The sequence below is a fragment of the Propithecus coquereli genome, unplaced genomic scaffold (assembly GCF_000956105.1).
Source record: "Propithecus coquereli isolate 6110/MARCELLA unplaced genomic scaffold, Pcoq_1.0 Scaffold283, whole genome shotgun sequence".
Classification (NCBI taxonomy): Eukaryota; Metazoa; Chordata; class Mammalia; order Primates; family Indriidae; genus Propithecus; species Propithecus coquereli.
Genome location: NW_012148430.1, coordinates 2,598,985 through 2,622,551, shown reverse-complemented (window position 1 = coordinate 2,622,551; position 23,567 = coordinate 2,598,985). Strand labels below are relative to the sequence as shown.

The following is a 23,567-nucleotide window of genomic DNA, read 5'->3' as shown; positions in this document are numbered from 1 at the left end:
CCAAAGTGGGGCTTCTGTCCGGACACCCATGGGGTGTGGCTCTGACCCTGTGTTCAGGCACAAGCCTCTGACAGGAGCGTTTCCCACCAGAAGTAGAAACAAGTCGTGGTGCAAAATCTCTGAAAGTTCTAGACATCACTTTTGCAAACTCATTCTCCAGAAGCCGTTGTGCGGCTTTTCTAGGAAACCAGTAAGAATATATTTCTCGTTCTGTTCTAATCCTTAAGGACGTGGGCAATGGGGGAGAAAATTAGTAATTGGATAGTTATCATTTCAAGCAAACTCCTGGAGATGTTTTTGTCGTCGTTGTTCACTCCTTATTCTTTACGTGCTTTTTTTCCTACTTTTCTTTCTAGCCTTGAAAGAATGTTTCAATAGGACATGATGAGAATTGAATACTTTCGGTGATCAGGAAACGTTATGTGACAGGGAATATGAAAGGCAGAGATCTTAGCCTATTTAGCAGTTACCACAAAGTATGGGAGAAACCAGAGAGCCTCACCTCTGGGGTGACGTTTTGGGGCTGTGACATTAAGATGCTGCATTCGTCTTTGTTGGTCTTCTGTGCTTTACAAAAGTAAAAAATTAAAAAAGCAGCATGAGGTAGAAGATCCCCTCAAAGGAAGCTTCCCCAAAGCCTGGTCCCCTTCTCCTGCTCATCTCAGAACATCTCAGGAGAGGACCAGAAATGCTTTCTCCATGTCTGAGCAATGCAAATTCCTCAGTGTAAAGGGGAAAGCCCAGCTCTGTGAGACCAAGTAATTAAAACAAGGATTTTGTTATACTACTTTGAGGTGGGTTTTCAGCTTTACTAACAGGATCTCACCCAAAATTGCACTGCACTTTGTTCTCTCACTCCCTCATGTGCGTGCCATCTATGCCATCTACACCTCTAAATCATGCTCGTTTATTACCTAAACCTTTGTATTGACTATTACCTGAGTCACTCTGTAAATACGGTGGTCCCAACTTATCCTAGGGGGATATGTTCCAAGATTCCCACTGGATGCCTGAAACCATGGATAGTACAGATATAGCAGGCATGAAATTCTTTTTGCTTCTTCACAATTTCACAAATAGAAGATTTGTTCTCACCATAGATCTTAGCAACCTCGGCATCCATTTTTTTTCTTTCCTTATTAAGTCAAGAACTTTACTATTCACTAAAAGGACACACTGTATGGCTTCTCGTTGACATATCCAAATTGCCAGCATCACTACTCTTTCACTTTGGGGCCATTAATAAGAAAAATAAAGTTAACCTGAACACAAGCACTGGAATACCACAACAGTTGATCTGATTGCCGAGATGACTACTAAGTGACTAATGGGCAGGCAGAGTAGGCAGCACGGTCGTGCTGGACAAAGGGATGATTCACGTCTCAGCGGGCCAGGGCAGAGATTTCATCACACTACTCAGAACAGCGTGCATTTTCAAACTTCCGAATTATTTATTTCTGGAATTTTTCATTTACTATTCTTGAACTATGGTTGATTGACTGTGGGCAACTGAAACCCCGGAAAGCAAAACTGGATAAGGGGGACCACTGCAGCATATTTCACTGTTCAAGTCTCTTCATGCCCTAGTAAAACATTATTTCAAGTCTAGGAAGAAAAGTAGGAAAAAGAACCCAACAACTTTTAAAAGCAAATACAGTAACTGTTACAACTACCCAAGCCAGGTAAAGAAGCTACTTAAGGAGATACTTAGGCCCAGCCTAGTCTTGTGAGTTTTTGTCTCCAAACATGAGGATGTGCTGATAATGCAAAACAGTCCTCTTGTAACTTTCAATCAAATCAGCCAGCACCATCCTTCTAGATGGAAGCATGACCCCTGTGCCTAGCACAAGGTGGAAAGAATAAAGTGACATATGTGATTAAAAATGATGATTAGAATGAATCTGACCACGTTTCATGAAACTGTGGACGGGGTCATTCTGATAGTTGGTGTCCATTTTTCATTCTGACAAGGAGCAGGCTATTCCACCTGTGTAGAGTTCTGAATGGTGTTTTCAGGAACACTGGAGAGCTTTATCCACTCACTGGTCAAACTCTGTCAAAGGAGACTGGCCACTTATAAAAGTGCTCTTTTGGCAACAATGATGTCATCTAGAGAGAGCTCAGGTTACTTAATATTTTCAGAAAATTAGAGAATTATAGCTCAGTGTTAAGAGTGAACAAGGCCAAAATTCTTTACACTAATTTAATTAAAAAGTGGATACAAAGTAGCCTTGTCCCTCAGTTTATGATACCTGTGTCATCCTGACTTGGGATTCTTAGACGACCCTTAGTCCAGATTTTGTTATCCACTGTAAATTTTTTGAAGTTTCTCCTTCCAACTTGAAAGTTATAAGGTATGCTTTAAATAATAATACAAAAAATTTTATGCTCTTGGGTGTACTTACTATTTTGCAGATTTAAGGAACAAATGGCATCTGGTGATTGATCGCCTCACTGTGCTATTCTTAAAATTCCTGGAGTATTTTCACAAGCTGCAGGTGTTCATGTGGTGGATTTTGGAGTTGCACATCATCAAAATTGTTTCATCATATATTATCTGGGTTTCTGTGAAAGAGGCAAGTGACCATTTGTCCTATCATCAGGCCAAATAGAACCATAAAGGGTCATCATTTTCCTTTTCCAACTGTTCTTGATGTTTTTTAATGTAAAGCCCATTACATTGAGTCATAAAGGCTCCAAGCCAGGCATATATGCTTTGACTTACAGAAAAACCAAGGGGCAGTGAGTGGGACTGAGAAAAAGGAAAGGCAGCAGGAGAGAAAGGGGCTCGTGGCTGAGTTTCTAACTGGCTTGTTCATATTATGAAGGTTACTTGTTTCCATGTAGTTCTTAGTGGAAGTGTATGAGAGCAGGTGGCTTTTCTGTGCTTGCATAGGGGAATCTAGCTCCCTAAATTCTCCTTGAGAAAAGCAATAACCATTCCAGTTTATGTTATCAAGCAATAAGCTTAGGTTCCAAAATCTAATAAAACCTTCAGGAAAGCTCATACTTTTTATTATTGCATTTTTCAAAATTTTTTATGTTTTTATTGTTGGATTTTTGGGACAAGACACAAGAGTCTTTAACAGCATACTTGCGTTGCACTTCTATTTCCTTGTCTATAAAAAAAAAAAGAGTCATCATCCAGAAAATAATTATTTAATACTTACTGTGGAGAAATTTAGCTTTCTTTTACTTCATTCAACAAAAAGTTTTTGTGTACTTCTAATTTCCCTGGACTATTTTTGAGTTGGTTACAATTCAGAGAGTCTCAAAGTCAGGGACCTACTGCCTATAATCTTTAAAAAGTTAAATAATAGGAAAATATTACAACTACAACACTACAGACCTAAAATGATTCATAAATAGGTGACTAAAGGATGAGCCTTAATTTGAGCTCTATAGCCTAAACTAGAACCTTCTCCCATTTCATACAAACTATCTGAAATGGATAGATGATCCTTGCCAGGTGGAAACAAAAAGGGAAACCACCCTGTGAGATTCGTGGTAGAAAGTGGCGTATGCTTCACTGTTAAGTAACTAGGCCTGTATATTAATGAGAGCCAAAATCTGGCCTACTATGTACATTAATTGAGAGCAAAAATATTTAAGCATTTTAACTATATAGGTGAATCGACCAATTCAGATAAAATTTGAGGGTCAGAATATTAAAGAGAAATGGAAAAGAACAAGAGAAGGCATTTGGCAAAAAAACGAGCAAAGACCATTTCTGAATTAACCAAATCTGACGTACAGATGACTTCTGATTACGTGAGAAGTCGTGTACTGACTGCAGATTTTAGAAGGCATATTAAAACAATTTAATGATGGGAGTGGGCATTAGATAAAAGAGAAATTAGAGTCAGGCAAGAAATTCACCATCTGAAATCCATCCTAGAGAGTTCAAAAACAGAGTTAAATGACACATTTTCTTACAGATCCTAAACAAAAGACAAGCATAACTTTTTCAATCATCCTAAATGAGTCTCGAGAATGTCGTGTCATTAATAGACTCGCAAGTAAATAAAGGACTGTGATCTAGTTACCTCGTTACCTCAGTAGAAAAAGGGCCTTTCATAGAATACGACCAGTTCCTTCTCTGTGATTCATTTGCACATTGCACAGACATTCAGATTTCGGTTCCTAATTTCATTTCTCTCACCCCTGACTTAAAAACATGTCAGGGACTCACAAAGCAGATCCATTCTGCTTCTGCTGCTGCTAGCCTCTACCAAATCCCATTTCTGTAAGATCGTTTTTAACCACCTATGTTGCAAGGGATGTCATCCCACTGACGTGAGGGTGAGTAACTGCACGACCCTTGAAGCCGTCGCTGCTCCCGTCTCCCCCTCTCCACACTTGCTGTGGGCTCTGGGCTCCGGTCAGCACGTGCGTAGCTGGCTCTTTCTGATGGAACAGGTGCACAAAGCGATCCATGCAGTAGAGCGTAATCACAAAAACAACTTCAGACCTTCATTGTCCCCTTAAAATGCATCCTGCAGGGAAACCTTTTTCCGTGCCGGGGAACGCAGCACACTTTCTGATCATTCCCAGGTAACACAAAGTCCTACAGGGACTTTCCATAGCAAGTAAAACCTCACTTCATTAATTAAATTGTGCAGCCACACAGAACCAGCACAACTCGGGTCTCTTCCCAGCTAGGATGCTTCTTCCTTTCTCACCCGCACCTTGTCCGCTCTAATTGCTGACTTCTCCAGGACCCTCCCGCTGGAGCACAGACTCACAGACTCAGGGCCAGCAGGATGGGCATATTCTGACATGGCCTGTGCTATCCCACAGTGGCCTTGCACTCTGGGCTGGCAACGGGTAAACCTACCCCTGCTCTCATGGAGTCTCCTCGGCAGGGTGCCCAGCAGCCACAGGCTGTCACCAGCACCCAGCCCCTGGTGTTCTAGCATCTGCTCCTCACGGGCTCTGCTGAGGAGTCCCGTCACCCTTCCAGGCAGCCCTCTGAGCAGTCTCAGGGCAGCTCCAGGCTCTCCGTCCCTCCCACGTCAGGCCCCAGGGCCACCCTCACACAGGCCCTGCCCTGCTGGTGCACACGGAGCCCAGCAAAGCGACTCCCTGGGCCCTGCCACCAGGGCCCCCATCTCTTCTGGCCCCGAGGATTCTCTGGGCGGAAGCTGGACATCGGTGCCCATACTCTGTACCCAAGCCCCACGGCACACAGGGTACCTCCAAGCGGGCCCCTTGCAGCTTCTTACTGGGGATTTGAGGGGAGAACATTCTCTGAGACTCCCCACCCACCCCGTGGTCTTGGCACGGGATCGGGCAGACTGCAGCCCCTCCCCACGGAGAGACCTCTTCAGGAGTTGTGGCAACACACTTTGGATTCAAACTTCCTTATCCAAGGCCTCAGGAATGGTGCTTGTTTTCATGAACTTTTGAGGTCATCTCTCCCACAAATATTAATATTAAATCTTTTGTTATCATCATGGGATATCTGAGGATAGGAAGCCACTGGGAAAGTAATTGTCAGAGAAACCTTTATTTTACATCAGCATCTCTTACTGAGGAGTGACACCACATTGAAATAACCTAGATTTAAATATATATGTGTGTGTGTGTGTGTATTTAAAAAATTGTCTTCTTTTTCAACACACAAAGACTTTTATAATTTCAAAAGGTTGCTGGAGAGCTCTGTGAGATGGAGAGGCCATACTTTATCTCTGTGAATGTCCTCAGCTCCTCCAGGGGCCTGGCCAACGGGAGAAGGTCCACGTTTACTGACTGAATAAAGGAAGCAAATAAAAGAAATTTGCAAACTTGAGATTTCTCCTAGATGTCAGTTGACATTATTATTATTATTATTTTCACTGCCACCGAGCATTCATTTAGCCTGTGTTCTGCACTCACAGTAGATTGAATGCTGATATGGTGCTAGATGCTGGTGCAGAAGCTTGAAAGACACACTTCTTAGCTCAGTTCACACTGCCTGATGGGAAAGCTGGTAAATAAAACCCATAGTGGCATTAACTGCCGGTTATAGATGCCCACAGGGAGCTCTCGCTCCATAGGGAGGGGCATGTCCTGCAGGGGGTCACACCCTGCAGGTGACAATTACGGAAGTGGGTTCCTTCAGCTGGGCAGACCAGGGAGACCCTCCGTTCTCAGAGGACCTTTCTCTAGGAAGTGCCCTCAGCCTCACAAGTTTACGTTCAGATAAGATGATAATTTGTGTAAAAGCGCTTTGTTAGGAAGGCATCGTGACATGAAATTCCCTGATAAGGAGAATCACCTGGACACTTGTTATATGCATGGATCAGCACCTATTTCCCTAGAAATTCTAATTCTTCAGGTATTGGTTGGAGCCCAGGTATTTTTCTTATTTTTTTCTTAAATGAACTTTCCATGAGATTCTTATCACCAGGGAAGTGATGAGACCATTGGTCTTTTTAGATGATGGCACCGTGCTAGAGCACGCATTTGGAACCGGACACATTGAGGTTGCCCCTGGCTTGCTGTTTGCATTGAAGAAAGTATCATACTTCTCTGAGCCCCAGTTTTTTATTTGCAAAATGATAAAAATAAAAATGTCCACCTCACAGAGGCTCTTCAGTCCTTATTTTATTCAGCTTCCCTAGGATCTTGGGTATGGGAGAGGCTTGCCTTGTCCTTGACACGCGCCTGTCTTGACCCCCCGATCGGGAGGCTTGCTTTCTGCTCGCCCCTGCCCACTGCATTGGCCGTTTCTTTCCATCTCGTCCACAGGCTCCTCCTTCTTGTCCCACCAGCCTTCCGAGTGCTCCTCAGGCTCTGCCCACAGCCTGCTCTTCCCTGTCTAGACTCTGCGAGGGGAGCTCCCAAGCTCTCTGGTTCAGTTGCCCTCTACATGCCATGAGTCCTCAATCTGTGTCTTCACCTCAGTGCTCTCTTTGAACTCCAGACCCTACGTCCAAGTGACAACTGGACATGACCCCACTTCTCGTGTGTCCCAAAAGCACCTTCAACTAATTATCCCTGCCTCTACATCAGTTCCCTCTTTAGATTATTCTAACAGATTCCCAACTTTTCCCTTAATCTTTTCTCCTTCTAATGTGTGGAATCATAATGCAGCCAGGGTAACCTTCCCAGAGTGTGACTGTGATCATGTTAATCTTCTACTGGAAACCTTGCAACAGCTCTCTCTGGTCCTCATAGTAACGGGTGTAAGACCGTTATGACCTGGCCTGGACCACTTCACCATCGCCGTCCCTAGACCTAGGACACCTGGTGGACTTTGAAGTCCACTTCTCTCACATTGAACCAGCCACTTCTCTGAGGATGCGCAGCCCCATGCTCTCCCTTGCCTGAAAGGCCTCGGACCTGCAATTCCTTCTGCCTTTCTTTCCCCTGTTTACTCTTTAGGTCTCAGTTTAAATCTGATCTCCTCTGGGCAGTCTTCCCTCCCTGGGGCTAGATGACTCAGCTGTGCACTTACTCCCATGACAATTTGGCTCCCCCAGGAGGGCATTTCTGCCATTGTGTTGTTGTGGACAGATTATCTCATTGCATTGTCCTATGTGCTTCCAGAGGGCAGGAAATCCTCATGGCATGTGTTACTTTGGACCTAGTTAGAACTTAATGAACTTATTATCTTTTCTTCTCTTTCCTCTTACTCAAAAAATTAAAAGTCCTACGTGAATTAATTGTACTGTGTTTATACTCAATGCCTTAAATACATAAAAGAAATAACAAAGAGACTTAATTTCACAGTATCTTTAATAGGATTGGCTTTTTAATGTCCAAATTGACCCGACACTTGCTGATGGCTAAGGAAGAAGAGTCAATTAGCTACTCAATATATTTAATATAACATTTATTATGTTTGTGGGTGCTTTGTAGTTTACAGAGCACTTCCACGCAGAGTATTTCTTTCATCCTCAATTAATTCTGTAAGGCAGCTCTTCCTACCTAGTATTTCAGCACTTAATTCTCAGAGAGGTCCCTTGCCTTGGACAATGACAAACAGTTGCGTAGAAGAGTAGCAGGTAACAAATAGAATTAAATACTGTCATGAAATCTCCACATATTCTTGTTTTATAGTTTTATAAGCCAAATAGGTAACCACTCCTCTTAGAGACCAAAGTGCTTAGCACTTGGTACATGTTCAATTTTATCCATTGCGTGCATGCTGTTATTTCCACCTGATAATATTAACTGTCCCTAGGATATTAGTTTAACAGTATTCAGAATAAATGAGTATTTCAACATCTGAATAAGATGGCAGTGCTTTTGTACTGTTCAATGAACTATCAGCTATAGAGAATTGCTAGAAATGGGGAGACATCTCACCTGATCAGTAAACTCACACGTAGCCCAAAGCCAACATCTTCAAGCTGAAGTCATTACCCTCCCTCCTCGAACCAGCTGCCCCCTCAGCATTGCCTGTCTCAGAAATGGCCACTCAGCCCCCACGCAGAAACCTGGGAGTCACTCCTTGTGCTTTCTCCCTTACACCCCTGCCCACTGCCACCAGGCCAATCCGTCATCAATCCAGCTAATTGCACTTCCCCTCTCACTCTCTCCTGGGCTACTGCAGCAGCGCGGGAGCTGATCTCCTGACATGGCATCTAACCCCCTAGTGCAACTCTCCGTTCCTCAGTTACGCTTATCTCAGTCAGATGCAAACCCTGCCTTCACATCCCCCAGCGCAGTAACCTCCGTGGCTCTCTGTTTTCTGAAGAATGGGTTCCTGTGCCGTAGCACGGTGTGAAAATGCCCAGCCTCACCTCCTGCTGCACTTCGCACTCTCCACTCTAAACTTTCCAGTTGTTTGCAGTCACCTGTCCCCACCATGCTCACTTGTGCTTTCCTGCCTCTCTTTCCCTAGAATGCACTTCCCACCTTTCTGGCTTGGCCTGGCTCAGCTCAGGCAGCATCTCTTCCTGAAAATGCTTCCTGAACCTCTGCTTTACACTAAGGACCCTTCTGGGTGCTCCCACGGGGGCCTGCCCACATCTGCAGCTGAGCCATTGCTACGATGTATTGACTACCTAGTTGTATGTCTGTCTGCCATACAAGACATAATGTCCTCAAAGGGTGAGACCGTAAATCACTTACCTTAGTTCCCCCGGCACCCAGGGCAAGGCCTTAGGGACTCAATCAACCTTTGCTGAACTGAGTAAATCAAGCCGTCCTGTTTTGTGGGTGTTATGCTATGTTATATATTTTTGTTCCCATTTCTGATTTTATGTTTTCAGGTGTCTCTGTTCAACTATGTGTTTTTGATTTCTTGGGCTTTTGCTCTGCCATATGCAAAGCTGCGCCGTCTGGCTTCAAGCGTCTGCACTGTCTGGACGTGTGTGATCATCGTCTGCAAAATGTTGTACCAGCTCCAAACCATTAAGCCTGAGAACTTTTCTGTTAACTGTTCCTTGGTGAGCCTCAATGATGGGGGGATATTCCTGACTGCCCTTTAGGGAAGGAAGGCAGATATTTGGGAACCTGCATCCCCAAGCACATTCTGTCTAGCTTGTGAGTCACTTCATCCAGGTTGGGTATATTCCAGCCCTGAGTGCTGTACCTAATCTCCTCTCCTACTGGGATTTCCCCCTTGAAATGGGCCTTGCCTTCCCCAATCCCACCAATGTCCCTTTGCTCAAAGCTGAAGGAGAATGATCCAAATTCTCCTAATCTGTGGAGCTGTTTGTTACTCCATCTTCTCTTCTTTTCAGCCAAATGAAAATCAAACGAACATACCCCTTCAGGACCTGAATAAGTCTCTACTCTACAACTCTTCCATTGACCCGACAGAGTGGGTTGGCCTGAGGAAGTCTTCTCCTTTGCTCGTCTACCTGAGGGTAACGGCTGTACTGTGCTTATTTTGAGCCTCCACATGGTCATAGTTTGGAATCCTTTTCCTTGAGACTCTTAATATCATATCTGACAGTAACCTCATCTTCTCATGTGGCATTTGGAATCACCTTTGCAACAAATTCTAAGTGTTAAAATCAGTCCTGCATTGTGCTGGGGAGAAAATGTCCAAGCTGTCTGAGATTAGTTGAATAAAATATGACAAAAACCTTTACTGGACCATTTTGTAACCATTACAAGATGGAGGTCAATGGGCACATTAGAATTAAAACACCTCTAAAATATACTGTTCAGTTAAGAAAAAAAAGCAGATCTCAAAACACAGTGCATAGTGTGATCTCTTCTAGACACAAACAAAAATATTGGGTAACATATACCAAATGGTCAATAGTGATAATTTCTGAGAACTGGATATAGCATTACAAGAAATTTTTGCCATCTAAATTCTGTTTCTCAATAATTTTTAATGAAGAACATATATTACATTCAGAAGTAATAAACCATATCTTAGCAAAAGGAACTTTGATTGCAAATAGTTATACATTCATAATGAAAACAATGTATTTCAGATTTTTCACATTTACGTTGATGGATAATCTGAGCAGTCCTAATTGTATTACACTGACAATGCACTTAGCAATAAAAACGTTTAAACTCAGCAGCTGGGATTTTGAAATGTATAAACATCCCATTTTCTTTGTGTAGTTCCTAGTTTTTCCTCGTGGTAGAATCTTTTGTAATAGTATCTGCCGTAAATAGCTATTATAAGGATAAAACAAAATGATATTTGGAAAGGATGATTAGAATAGTGTTAGGCACCTATGGTTCCATGAATGTTAACTATTTTTATTACCACTATTATAGTCACTATTATTATCACTATTATTATTATTTTACCGTCATCAGCATGCTTCTCAATTTACTGTTCCCTCTAGCCAGATTTCAGGGTGTTCAAAAATTTCACCCTAACTAGCTTCCCACTCTCCAGCTTCGTGTGTCTCCAGCATGTTTCTGTGCTGTTCCCCACTTCTAGCTGCAAACAAGTTTGGACCACTCTCCTCTGATAACAGGAAACTGCTTCCTGTGTGGTGTGTGGTGTGTGGTGTGCACTTTTTGAGGAATAGGAATGAGAAGCAGTGGTCTTATGTCTAGAGATTCTAGATCCTATTGCCGTGGAAATTAGCCACTTACATAGTGGAGATAACTCCACAATAAATACAGAAAATGAGCACTGAGCTCAAAATTATATTTAATAGACCTGAGATTTTATAAAACATTATCCTTTTAGACATCAAGAATTAAATATGATGATTTATTTTGGGATTGCTTGAAATTACCAAATCATAAAGTATTAGGTGTGCACAGCTGTGTTTCTTGCTCTGCAGAATAACCTCCTGATGCTGGCTATTCTGGCCTTCGAAGTCACAATTTACCGCCATCAGGAATACTATCGAGGCCGAAACAACCTTACAGCGCCTGTGTCTAAAACTATCTTTCATGACATTACAAGACTACATCTAGATGATGGACTTATTAATTGTGCCAAATACTTCATAAATTACTTCTTCTACAAATTTGGTCTGGAGGTGAGTTTCCATGCTGACGTGTTGTATTTCTTTTTTCCATGAAAATTCAAATAACTACCTCTAGCCATTTGGCCACTGGAGCTTTATTACACATCTCCTGGGCATGGTTACTGTCTCTTTGGGATTGACAGAGGGTGTTTCTACTGATGGGTTAACTGGGCTTGGCTGAAAGTTTTCCAAGAGCAGGTGCCAATCCTCCCCCACCCCACACCACCTCCCACAGCAGTGCACTTGGCCTCTCTGGATCTCCAGAGCCATTTAAACACATGGACGTCAGTTGTCGTGTTAACTTACTAAGAATAATATATTATTAACCTTCTTTCTTTTTCTGTATCCTGCAAGTGTAACCTGCAGCCAGAATGGACTGTTTTAACCTGAAATGGTTGTGGTAGTGCTTATTTCTCAGTAGAATAAATTTGGAACAGTGTTTCACAAAGAGATCATAGTTGTTCTCTTTATTGTTTGAAGTGGCTATTATAATAGTGGCATAGTCAGTTTTTACCTTAGAAGTAATCTGAGCAGCATTTCTGTCTTCATGCTAAAGACACTCAAAAGAGCAAGGCTTGGGCCCCTGTGCAGACAGACCTGCCCCGAGGAATGCAGGTCTCTGCTGCCTGCACAGGCCTGACATCTGGCACCAGTCCTCTTCCCTGTAATCCCAATTTTTTGCTTCTTCTCATCCTTACACAGACCTGTTTCCTTATGTCAGTGAACGTGATCGGCCAGCGAATGGATTTCTATGCCATGATTCATGCCTGCTGGCTAATCGCTGTCTTATATCGACGGAGAAGAAAAGCCATCGCGGAGGTCTGGCCCAAGTACTGCTGCTTCCTGGCATGCATCATCACCTTCCAGTATTTCATCTGCATCGGCATCCCGCCTGCTCCTTGCCGAGGTGAGCGTGCCCTTCCCTGGAGCATCTGCTTTCAGAAGCACCCATTACCATGTGGACAGCTGGGAGAAGAGTGATGAAGAAGAGTATTGATTGTGCTGTTCACCACTTCCCTCCCTGCAGATTACCCGTGGAGATTCAAGGGTGCCAGCTTCAATGACAACATCATAAAGTGGCTGTACTTCCCAGATTTCATTGTGCGGCCCAACCCCGTGTTTCTCGTCTGTAAGTGTTTTGGCCACAGGGCCACAGAGCACTGGAATTCGGGTTTATTGCTAATCACTCTTCACGTATTGTGCATTAGTGCCTTTGTGTCTTCCGCCAGACTTTATAGTCATGTAAAGGCTTGTCTTTATGCATTAATATCACATGTCATTAATGGCTTCTACTTGCCCTATTACATTTGCAAAATTAATAAGTCAACATTAGAAATACCATATTCACTTGCATAATTGCACCTCCCAGCAGCACCCCCCAACACACCCACACACATCTACACACCCACTGTTTAAAAGGCAGACCACAGAGGGAGGCCTGTGTGTTGCAACTCAGTGTTTTCTGGCTGCCACTGCAGACAGACCAAACTTAAAGACAGGGCTGTGGGAGCTATTAGGATGCTGCCCAAATTTTAGTTGCTCTAGAGCTGGTCTGTTCTAGAGCTGGCTTGCCCAGGGCAGCTGGTGATCCAAAGGTCAGAGCAGCCTACCAAGACCATAGGGAGTGCTGGGTGCTACAGAAAACTCCAGAGTGACTGCCCTGCCTAAACATATTCGGGTTTAATTTTTAAAAAAAGGAAGCAACTTGTGCTGCAGGCTGCCAGGCACGCTTGGCCTGGGGCCTGTTCTGGGCAGGGGCGGTGGCGGACGGCTCTCTTAGGCTGCTCTCTGTACTCCCGCAAGCTGGTCCACACATCCACCTGCCCTCACCACGCCTGCAGTGTGGCTTAACTCAGGAATAGTCTTTGGTTATGAATGCAAATGGGGATGAAGAGAATAAAGAAAAACAGAAATGCCTGCGTCTGCCACGTGTAAAAAGATAAAGATGGGGAAATTGCTTAAGTGGTCACCTCGAAACTGGCAGGAGATAAATGCAAACAAACATTGTCCCATAAAAGACTCATGAAGACTAGTAATTAGCACCCAACACTTTGATTCCCCAACATGCAAATTAAATCCAGAGAATCCCCCACTGTGAGCCCCTGGAATGTCCGTGGTCACTCTCTGTCCCCCAAGGTGGGGAAGGTGTGACTTGGCTTCAACATTGGAACCCAGGATGGATGTTACTATGAACCGCGGGAACGTGACTCAGGGCTGGGGAGCTCCTGTGTGAGGATGTGCTGTGCCGTGTAAACCAGGAGAGGAGGAGGCGGCCTAATGACCTCACCTTTGTCTTGCCAGACGACTTCATGCTGCTCCTGTGTGCCTCCTTACAACGGCAGATTTTTGAGGACGAGAACAAAGCTGCAGTGCGCATAATGGCAGGGGACAATGTCGAGATCTGCATGAACCTTGACGCGGCCTCGTTCAGCCAACATAACCCTGTTCCAGACTTTATTCACTGCAGGTAACAGCAGCTTCACATTTGTTAAAAGCCACTTTACTGTGTGCACTTGGATTGCTCCATTACAGAAACTCTCTCTCTGCTATACTTGGGAAATTGATCAGCTGTACTGTACACAGTGGAGCTGATAAATGCAGGGCAGTGTGGCTCAGTGGCCTGGAGGCTGGGCCTCTGAATTATAGCCCTGCATCTGCTTTTGTCAGTGGGAACCACCTTTTCATGGCCCCAGTTTCCCTTCTGTTCTTCATACAGAAACTGACTTGTGCCAGTAATACCAGTCAGCAGCTCTCAGCAAACAGCCCTCCTCCTCACTCCCCATCCCTCCTCCTCATGCTCATCCTCATCCCTCCTCCCCATCCCCTGCCCCTCATCCTCATTTCCTGTATTCACAGAGGACAGAGGAGGTGGGTCCCTAGCCACCCTTGCTTGTGCTCCCCTTTAGCAGAGTTCCCTCTGTGGCCAAGCAGGCAGCACGGCACCTTTCCAGCCCTCTGCTGTCCTCCCCACCCCGACAGCTGATCTGGGTGGCCTGGTTGTCCCTTGCCTGGTGTTTGTGTTTGAAACGTGCTCGGTTTCTCACTGTGCATTCATTCTCTCGGCATTCTCTGGGCTTTCACGCCGAGCTTTATCCGTGGACACCGGCTTCGTGGAGGGCAGGCCCACCCTCCTCAGCAGTCAGCTCTTCCCGTCCTTGGAAGCCTGTAGGATGCCACTCAGCCGCCGCTGTGGCAGCCTGAGGAGCCTGCAGTGAATATGGCCCCTTTAAGGGCTGTGTGACTGGGGACTGATCACCTAACCCCTCTCCTCACTGACTCTTGTCACCCTCCCATGCTGTCACGAGGATGTGGGAAGAGGCTCATGCGCAGTCCCAGCCTGCGCGCCCGGCGTGGAGAGAGATCACGGTTGGCGCACAGGCCGCTGACGCTCCACTCCAGAAGCTGCTCACAGCTTCTGAGCTGCTGGAGATTCCTGTCCACATGGTGTGCTCGCCCTCGGCCTGAAGTTGCTATTTTAAGAAGCTCTCTTATCCCGGCTTCTAAGGTGAAAGCACCTTAGCCAAAGACCACTTCTAACTTATTTCTATGCTTGTCCCCCTCTCCCTCCCCTCACAGTTGTTGGCCCCCCGTGCACACAGTGGCCGTTCTGAGTGCTTACCACGCACCAGGCTCTGCTCCAGGCTTTATGTGTGTTGGACCATTTCACCCCAATGACCACTGCGAGTAGGTAGTATTATTATCCCCACTTAGTAGATGATGAAACTGCAGCAAAGAGATCAGACATAGGCAACAACACAACAAGGATTTGAACCCAATCAAACCAGCTCCTGAATCTGAATGTGGAAGCACTTTAATGCTTCAATATGTACAATCAATAAGTTAATTTGCAAAAAACTGATGTGCTGTATAGACATAAAGATTCTATTTGTAAATCAAGTACCATGCTAAACACTAATGTAAGGTAGGACTCCCCTTTTTTACCTCTCCCCTGTGATGCTACGAAAAAATCAGTCCAGCTCATCCTTTTCCCTATTGCAAAGGGAAGCTATAAGAGTTTTATAACGTACTCACGAAAAACCTAACATCAACTCAAATGAAAAGTTTGTGTGCCATTTTTTTTAAAGATATAAATTTTTCTTTTTTTAGTTATTTCAAATTTTTGGATTCGTTTCTCAGTAAGGACTGCCAGCAAAGTGGCCCTTCAGGAAGTGTCCTGTCAAATACCGCAGTAGTGAGTAAGAAGTAGATGTGCGAGTTTGCTTGTCCGCAGCCCCACTGACCTGCCCTTCTTGACCTCCACAGGCTCGGCTCCCCTGCGACCTGGGCTCTCTGGGGAACACCGGAGCTCTGACAGTTGGTGGCCCCTAACCACAGTACCCATCACAATGGCTCAGTCTGTCTGCTCAGGGGCCCTCCGCCTCCTCTTCAGAGCACGTCTACTGGTGTTCTCCACGTTATCCTCTTGAGCTTAGTTTTATGATGTCTGGTTAAGTGCCAAGGTGTGGAGGCCAGGGCTCATGGAGCCGGAATTAACCACTGCAGGAAAGGAAGGAAGTGCATGGAAAGCCCTGCTGCACGCACACACATGCACACGGGCACGCATGCACATATACTCGAAAATGCCAGCAGCCCAGCTGCACTGAATTCAAACTACGCACACTTCAGAAGGCCCTGTGGGCTCAACCAAATCACTAACTTTACCTCTGACGATCCTGAGTACAGAGAAATACTGCCATTTTGTTCATTTTCCTTTGATTATCATGTCATGGAAGGGTGTGATATATTTTAGAAAAAAATGAAAATATTTTAAGTATTTTACTCTAGAAAGAGTAAAGGTCAAAAGTTCACTTATCTGAAAAATGTACCATTAAGGCAGAACTCAGACTCATTCCCTGATAGTGCTGGATAGGTCAAGTGCAGCGCAAATTTTATTGAGATGACTCATTAACTAACATCCTGCAAAATAACAACCCATTAATGAAAATTAATCCAGAGTTGGTTCTCCTATGCTTCTCCCCACCCTGGCAACAGAAACAACCAAAGCAAAACCCCCAAAATAGAGAAGCTATCAGCAATCAAATGCAGAGGGGAGTTGTCCTGTAGCGTGTCTTCTGTCAGATGACAGTGACCACACTCTGGAGCTCTGTTTACTGAAGACAACTGAGACCCGAGCACCAGCCTCACCTTCAGGAGGCTGCAGGGGAGGATGGGTCCCAAAAGGGATCTTGGCTCAGCCCAGGGACAGCCAAAAACAGAATATTGGAAAGAGCCCAAAGCCCCCCCAGTGGCTGTGTCTGCCTTGTCCCACCTGCAAGGGGAGATCTTCATCTCTAATAAAACCTTTGTATGTGACCTGGATTTGTTTTAGTCTGTTAACTTCTAATTCATCAAAAGGAATCCATTCTTAACTTTTCTCTCGCTAGCCCAGAGGCATCTGTATCTCAGAGTTTCTTTTTCCCTACACTTACTCATGCCTCTCATAGAAAAATAAAGAGAAATTCTGAGTACTCGAGTGGGCAGGAACCGTTGCTGTTTGTGAGCCTGTGGCCTGGAGGAGACGATGACAAGCACACTCAGGGTTTCCATGACTTCCCTGTTTGTCTACGACTGTTTGTGTGAGGGCTTCCTCTGTACCAGGCAGCGTTAAATGGAAGATGAATAAGCGCTCACAGTGTGGCTTGCAAAGCGCTTTCACATACAGCGCAACACAGAGTACGAACTTTTCCCTTAGTAAAGTAGAATCTCCTGATTTTGTCTTTTTGTTTGTTTTGTTGTTGTCCTTTTATTGCTTGACTTTGTTTTCCAGATCTTACTTGGACATGTCCAAAGTGATCATCTTCAGCTACCTCTTCTGGTTTGTTCTCACCATCATCTTCATCACCGGGACGACCAGGATCAGCATATTTTGCATGGGTTACTTGGTGGCCTGTTTCTATTTCCTGCTCTTTGGAGGCGATTTGCTATTAAAACCCATCAAGAGCATCCTGCGCTATTGGGACTGGCTGATTGCATACAACGTTTTTGTGATTACGATGAAGAATATCCTGTCAGTAAGTGGCTCCCACTATATAACACATTTGTGGTTTCAGTATGAGAGTAAACAATCCACTCAGTGGTTATTAAAAGCCCAGAGCCTGCCATGTTGCTCTCTTAAAAGCCCCAAATAAGATGCTGCAAAATTCAGACTTTGAATGACCATTTGTTACTCTTTGTTTTGCCATGTTAAACAGGATCCTTTTTGCTCATTTCCACCATTTCAAGGTACCATGACTAAAGGTTGTGCATTTATAAGAACAAATTCTAAAATGTATTTTATTAATTAAAATTCCACCTCTTCTAAGGAACAATTCATCATCACTCCTGGCATGTGTTATGAAGTGGCCCTGTTATGAACTGAACGAAAATCATTGAGTCTTTTCAAAAGTCATATCATGTTGGCAAAAAGCAGCTCTCTTACCTAGAGAAAAATTGTAGAAATGTAAAATAAAATGAGCATAGTTTCTCTTTAACGCTGTGGGGAGTGGGGAAATGAGGTGGAACAGGTTACTGCAGGCAACAATGTTTTATGTACCCCTAAGATGTGGGCGGATAGGAGAGAAAAGGCAGCTTCCTAGTTGTCTCTGAGCATGGACGTCCAGATCACGACACAGCTGGGCCAACGTAGGGCTGAGGGAACACGCCCTCCCTCTCCTACCATGTCTGGCTGCCCAGCTACTACAGAGTGCAGGGCTCTTCCCCTGACATGACAGGTAACTCAGACTGCCCACCAGTGATTCCAGAGTCAGATCAGTCTTTCAGCCACAGGGACACCATTTAAGTTATTTAATGCTGCAGGAAATTAAATAGCAGCCGAAGGAGTTAACAGCACTCTAACTGGCCCCAAGTTAAAGTTCATCCCTGTGCTGCCTTCTCACAGGCTGTGACTGATAGTGGGCTAGAAGGGCAGCGATGTAGTGATCCCTGCTGCTCCCCTTCCTGGCTCTTAAGGATGAGAGCTCACCACGCGATTCAGCTGTGAGAGCTCTTTGATTTGTTTGTTTGTTTGTTTGTTTGCATGTGCTTCCCTGTGTTTAAAGGTCTTGGAAAGCCAAGTCTATGTAGCCTTGAATAGGTATTTGGAGAATCTATCTTGTCTGCCCATTGAAAGTTTGATTCTCTAGTTGACAGTGAAAGCGACTTTAATGCTGCACTTTGCTAAGGCGTGTTGTATCTTGAAGAATTAGAGATAAATAGTCCTCAGGTTTTAACCTCAGGGAACTCATATTCTAAAAGGGAAGATAGATCTTCTTATTATATAAAGAATTATAATACAATCTGTTCATGATAATTGTCTCAACATTTTAGGGTAACAAAGCAAAAGAAAAAAAAAGAATGCCTAATATCTGACCTAGATAAGTAGGGAAGTGCCTTCCTGGAGGTGATGCCATTTGAACACATCAGAGAGTCATAAATAGACTGAAGGTTTCCAGGGAGAAAGAAGGTGGGGGGAATTCCCAGCCTAGAGACCTGGAACAAAAGCATGGTGGTATAGGATTGGAATCTTGGTTTGGGAAGCATGTTCCCAGGTCTGGGGAACCCATGCTGAGTGACCACCGCTGTGGGAGCAAACCCTAATGATTTTCTCCCACCTCGCCTGTTCCAGGAAATATACACAATTCAGCCATCACCTTTATGGGTTGGTGTGCAGTGATTAATGTGTGTTTAAACTTTCTCCCCCTCAGAATTTGAAGTTAACGTAACTATAACAAGAAATTCATTGTTATTAAACAACCACGTGCCAATCAACCGAGATGATTCCCTACCTGGAGAATTGTCCAGGCAAGGCTCAAAACACATACTCTGTTCCTAGTCTAAGTCTTATGCCCTGCAGCCATATCTGGGATGCTGTCCTGAGGAACAGCATAGGTTTAAATTGTCTGGCCTCTGAGAAAATAACTCTACCAAAATTAGAGTCCTAGGGTTCAGTGCTTACCCATTTGTTGTCACAGAATTGGGGCTTATCCCTATGACAGTCCAAGATTTCCTCTTTGAAAAGAGAGGTGCTTCCAAGTGCAGAAAGCATTCCAATAAAGACTCTACCTTTATCATTGAGTTTAATTTTCATTGCTCCTAAAGCATCTAATGCACTCCTACATGTGACTGAATTTTTAGGTACCCCCTGTAATCATTAGCACTGAGACTTTGTGAATTCTTGCACATGTTGGGATCACAAGATATCAAACTATTTTCCGGGTGCAGAGTTTTAGAATTTGCCCTCCCTTTTGTTTTTCAGATAGGAGCATGTGGATACATTGGAACACTGGTTAAAAACAGTTGCTGGTTGATCCAAGCTTTCAGCCTGGCCTGCACCGTCAAAGGCTACAAAATGCGTAAGTATGAAGAGGGAATCTGGGTAGTAAGGGCAGAAAAGGAAGGACAGTTGTACTGTTCTCATTTAAAACTTGGGCCGGAGCACATGAGGAAAAGAGATAAAAGTAGAGGTCAATTCTATCTGTAGATGGAAGCCATAGAACTGTACTGCATTGTGAATCTGTTGTCCGTAACATGAGGTGTCACTATGCTGGGCATCTTTGATCATCTTCTAGAAACTTCCCAAACCCTGAGGATTTGGAATTGGGGGTCTGGGGGTTGGGTATAGTGCTGTAGTAATTCCCCGGACTCTTTTGAGTTGCGATTAGTAAGGATTCCAGAAGCCCACTGAAACCTGTAGCTGCTCCTGTCAGAATCTTGAGTCATCAAGGTTACTTTGAGGCCCTTCTCTGCTTGGGAAGCTCAGGGAATATCAAACCCAAGAAAATGGATGGGAGAAGCCCCATGTTTCTGGAGTTTGACTTCTGCTAGGGCACAGGCAAAAGTGCCGTTGCCACCACCCTGCCTCTTGCACCGGAACGCAGGACAACATCACACATGATCCCCCAGTGGCCCACAATAGGACCTGCTTGGACACAGTGCCCTCCCTCCCCATGGTGGCTTCTAATTCAGGCTACACTTCCCTAAGGATGAAGCATTACTGGGAATTTGTTTTTTACTTAGGATAAGAATGCTATTGATACTTCTTCTGTTAGACCACTTGGTGTTCATTGTTTTGTTGGTTGCCCCTGGGTAGAGTCCATTGGTGAGTGTTTTCTTTTGTATCAGAGCATTTCCTCTGGCATTTGGACATTATTTCTCCATGGCCCTTGTTGGAGGTCCCTTTCTCCCTAAGAGAGAGGAATACTCAGGAGGCCTCCAGGTCAAAAGGGCTCTCACAGAATCAAGAGTTCACTGAGTGGTCAACCTTAGGAATCGCTGTTGATAATGGATTTCAAGTGTGTGGCCTCCTTGTAAATAAATTAACTCATAAGCAAGTCAATGCATCAGAATGCTGCTCTTCTTTCCCTGTGATTTCCCAAGCCTGACCATACCCTAGATTTGATAAAATAACAATGGAAATACATGTTAATTTTAATTTGCTTTCTTTTTTCTACTTTGTTTCCACAGCTGATGATGATTCACCCTGTAAACTACCCAGTGGTGAAGCAGGAATTATTTGGGACAGCATTTGTTTTGCCTTCCTCCTGCTGCAAAGAAGAGTTTTCATGAGCTATTATTTCCTACATGTTGTGGCAGATATAAAAGCTTCACAAATCCTGGCATCGAGGTGGGTCGGGCTGTGGCATCAGTGGTTTCTCTTAGAAACCTTGCCTGAAAGTCACACTGCACTGTGCTTTCTGTCCAATATTGCTTGTAGAGCCCACGAGAAATTAAGAAATTCCTTCCAGCAGAACCAATTTAGGAAGAATTTAGCACAAGGCCCTTAAAATAGAATTGTCACAGGAAAGCCTACAGAGCCAAGTCATGCTTTGCAGGGAGCCGGGATGCTCCAGAAGGTCAGAGACATGCTGGTCGGTGTGACCCTCTCAGTGCAAACCAGCTCATTAGAAGTAGCTCAATCAGGCCTCAGTCAAAAGAGTAACGTAGGCCATGCTGGTCTAGAGTTTAGTCCATCTTCACCCTCCCTGCCTCTATTTTAAGAGGAAACTCCTGAAAATGGAGAAAAAATACTATTCTCTCCTGTTTTGCAGATCCTCAATGGAGAGGTGGCGTGCTCCTCCAGCCCTTCTGACCCCTCTGATGTGTCCCTGCTTACCCTCCCCTTCCCTTTAGTCTCTTTCCCCGACTCACCTGATTTTCTTCTCTGGGCCACTGGCACAATTTGCATTACTACCTTTTCCTCCCTTAGACTTGATCCTTCTTCCTGTTTTTGCCCCTGCTCTTGTAGGTTTAGAGGAAAAGACTAGGAAGAGGTCAGAAAGGGAATGCCCTTGATGTGGGGCAGGTATTCATGGCCATCTGTGTAGCCCCAGGCCGCTGTGCTTGTCTTAGAGATTCAGACCTTGCCAAGGTCTATCAGATCCTTGGGGCTAATAATCCAATAAACAGATTGTTTCATATGAAATTACCAATATCTATCATTTGACATGAGGTTTAAACTCATACATCAGTGTTTATGCCATGAGTTTCCCTAGAGCCTATTCTCTTTTCCTGCCAGGATAAAAAAAATGTTTATTTCAAAAGTGCATTTATATGAGGGCAGTTTCCACCCTTTGTTAGCTGACCTGGAGCCAGATAGAAAGAGGCCATAGTCGGGGATCTGCAGGTAATCCCAGGAGCCTGTGGCACCCTGGCTGTCATTATGTAGATGAACAATGACTTCATTCTGTGTGCAGTGTTGGCCCTGGAATTCACCATTATAATCGCTTTCTAATACCTAGGACATCATTTTCACAGCAAAGTGCAATGTGTGATCCCAGTAGTAACCTTATTTACTTGTACATAGCAGCAGGTGTTTCTGTAGGTAAATGCATTTGTTCTTGCCTTTCCCAAAACATTTGGTCCTTAGAAGTCCAGGAGATAATAAGAAGCCAGTGTCTTTTTCCCAAAGTTGTCACAGTTATTTAGAAAGCATGTCCTTCATGTTACAGTAAGAGTGATGGCTTTGGTCCAGAGGACAGCTCACACTTATCAAAGAAAAGCCATGACTTGGTAAACGTTGAACTATAATAGCATTTTCAAAGAATACACATTCATTTATTAGTTCCTTTGTTCGCTGCCTACTCTGTTATTTACTACAAAGAGGTGGATGCTTGCCCCAGAGCTTACAGACTAGCAGGAAGAGATCACATACACAGTCAATCACAGTACAGAGTAACTAGTATTGTCTCAGTCTGTTTGGGCTGCCATAATAAAAATACCATAAACTAGGTGGTTTTTAACCACATACATTTATTTCTAGGCTGGGAAGTCCAAGATCAAGGTGCTGGCAGATTCAGTGTCTACCGAGGGCCCATTTCCTCATAGACGGCCAACTTCTCACTGTCTCCTGTCATAGTGGAAGGGGCAAGAGATCTCCCTTGGGCCTCTTTTATAAGGGCAGTAATCCAACCTGAGCTGTGTGCATTGTACCCATTAAGTAATTTTTCTCTGCCCTCATGATCCAAAGGCCCCATCTCCTAATACTGCCGCCTTGGGAGTTAGGATTTCAGCATATGAATTTTGGGAGGACACAAACATTCAGACCTGAGCAAGTGTGATGGAGGGAGATACCCAGGGAGCTGGGAGGTCATATCAAGGGAGTGTAGCTGACTGCAGGGGCATGGACCAGGTGGCCTTCCATTCCGAGCTTCTGTCTGAAGGGTGGCGAGGGGTGTCAGAGGAGGAAGGTAGGGGAAGTGGCCCGAGGAAGCGATGGAGGGAAGCTCTCATTGAGCAGCCATGAGAAGCTCAGAGTGGCTGAAACACTGGAGTTTGAAGGGGAGGATAGTGAGTGGTGAGGAATAAGTTGGCACAGGCGGGAGAGCCAGACCCTCGGGGACTGTAGCCATGTGTATGGCTTTGGGAACCTCTCACAGACATAGAAAGGCAGAGGAAGTGACGCGGCAGTGCTTGCATTTCAGAAAGCTCACTCTGCTCCTGGTGTGGAGAAAAGACGGAGTAGAAGCAGCTCTGTAGGCAGAGGGACAGTTAAGTGGCAGCTGCTATGATGATCCAGGATAGAGACAGGATGAAAAATTACTTAATGCTTTGGGTAAATACTCAGTAGTTAAGAAAAAAAAAATAAAAATTACTTAATGGGTACAATGCACACAATTCAGGTGATGGTTACGTTAAAAGCCCAGACTTCACCACTATGCACTATATCCATGTAACAAAACTGCATTATAAAATCTATAGAAA

The 23,567-nt window shown here is 44.4% G+C and overlaps 1 protein-coding gene across 1 annotated transcript in view; it reads left to right on the top strand.

Moving 5' to 3' along the window:
• The window catches only part of PIEZO2 (piezo-type mechanosensitive ion channel component 2), a 251,072-nt gene that overhangs the window by 144,085 nt on the left and 83,420 nt on the right, over positions 1–23,567 (top strand). Inside the window, exons 16-25 of the mRNA XM_012648377.1 lie at positions 2,416–2,576; positions 9,204–9,380; positions 9,678–9,803; positions 11,202–11,402; positions 12,093–12,297; positions 12,418–12,519; positions 13,692–13,857; positions 17,158–17,401; positions 19,624–19,720; positions 20,832–20,991. Of these exons, the coding sequence (XP_012503831.1) occupies positions 2,416–2,576; positions 9,204–9,380; positions 9,678–9,803; positions 11,202–11,402; positions 12,093–12,297; positions 12,418–12,519; positions 13,692–13,857; positions 17,158–17,401; positions 19,624–19,720; positions 20,832–20,991 (1,639 nt within the window). The remainder of the gene's footprint in view (positions 1–2,415; positions 2,577–9,203; positions 9,381–9,677; positions 9,804–11,201; positions 11,403–12,092; positions 12,298–12,417; positions 12,520–13,691; positions 13,858–17,157; positions 17,402–19,623; positions 19,721–20,831; positions 20,992–23,567) is intronic.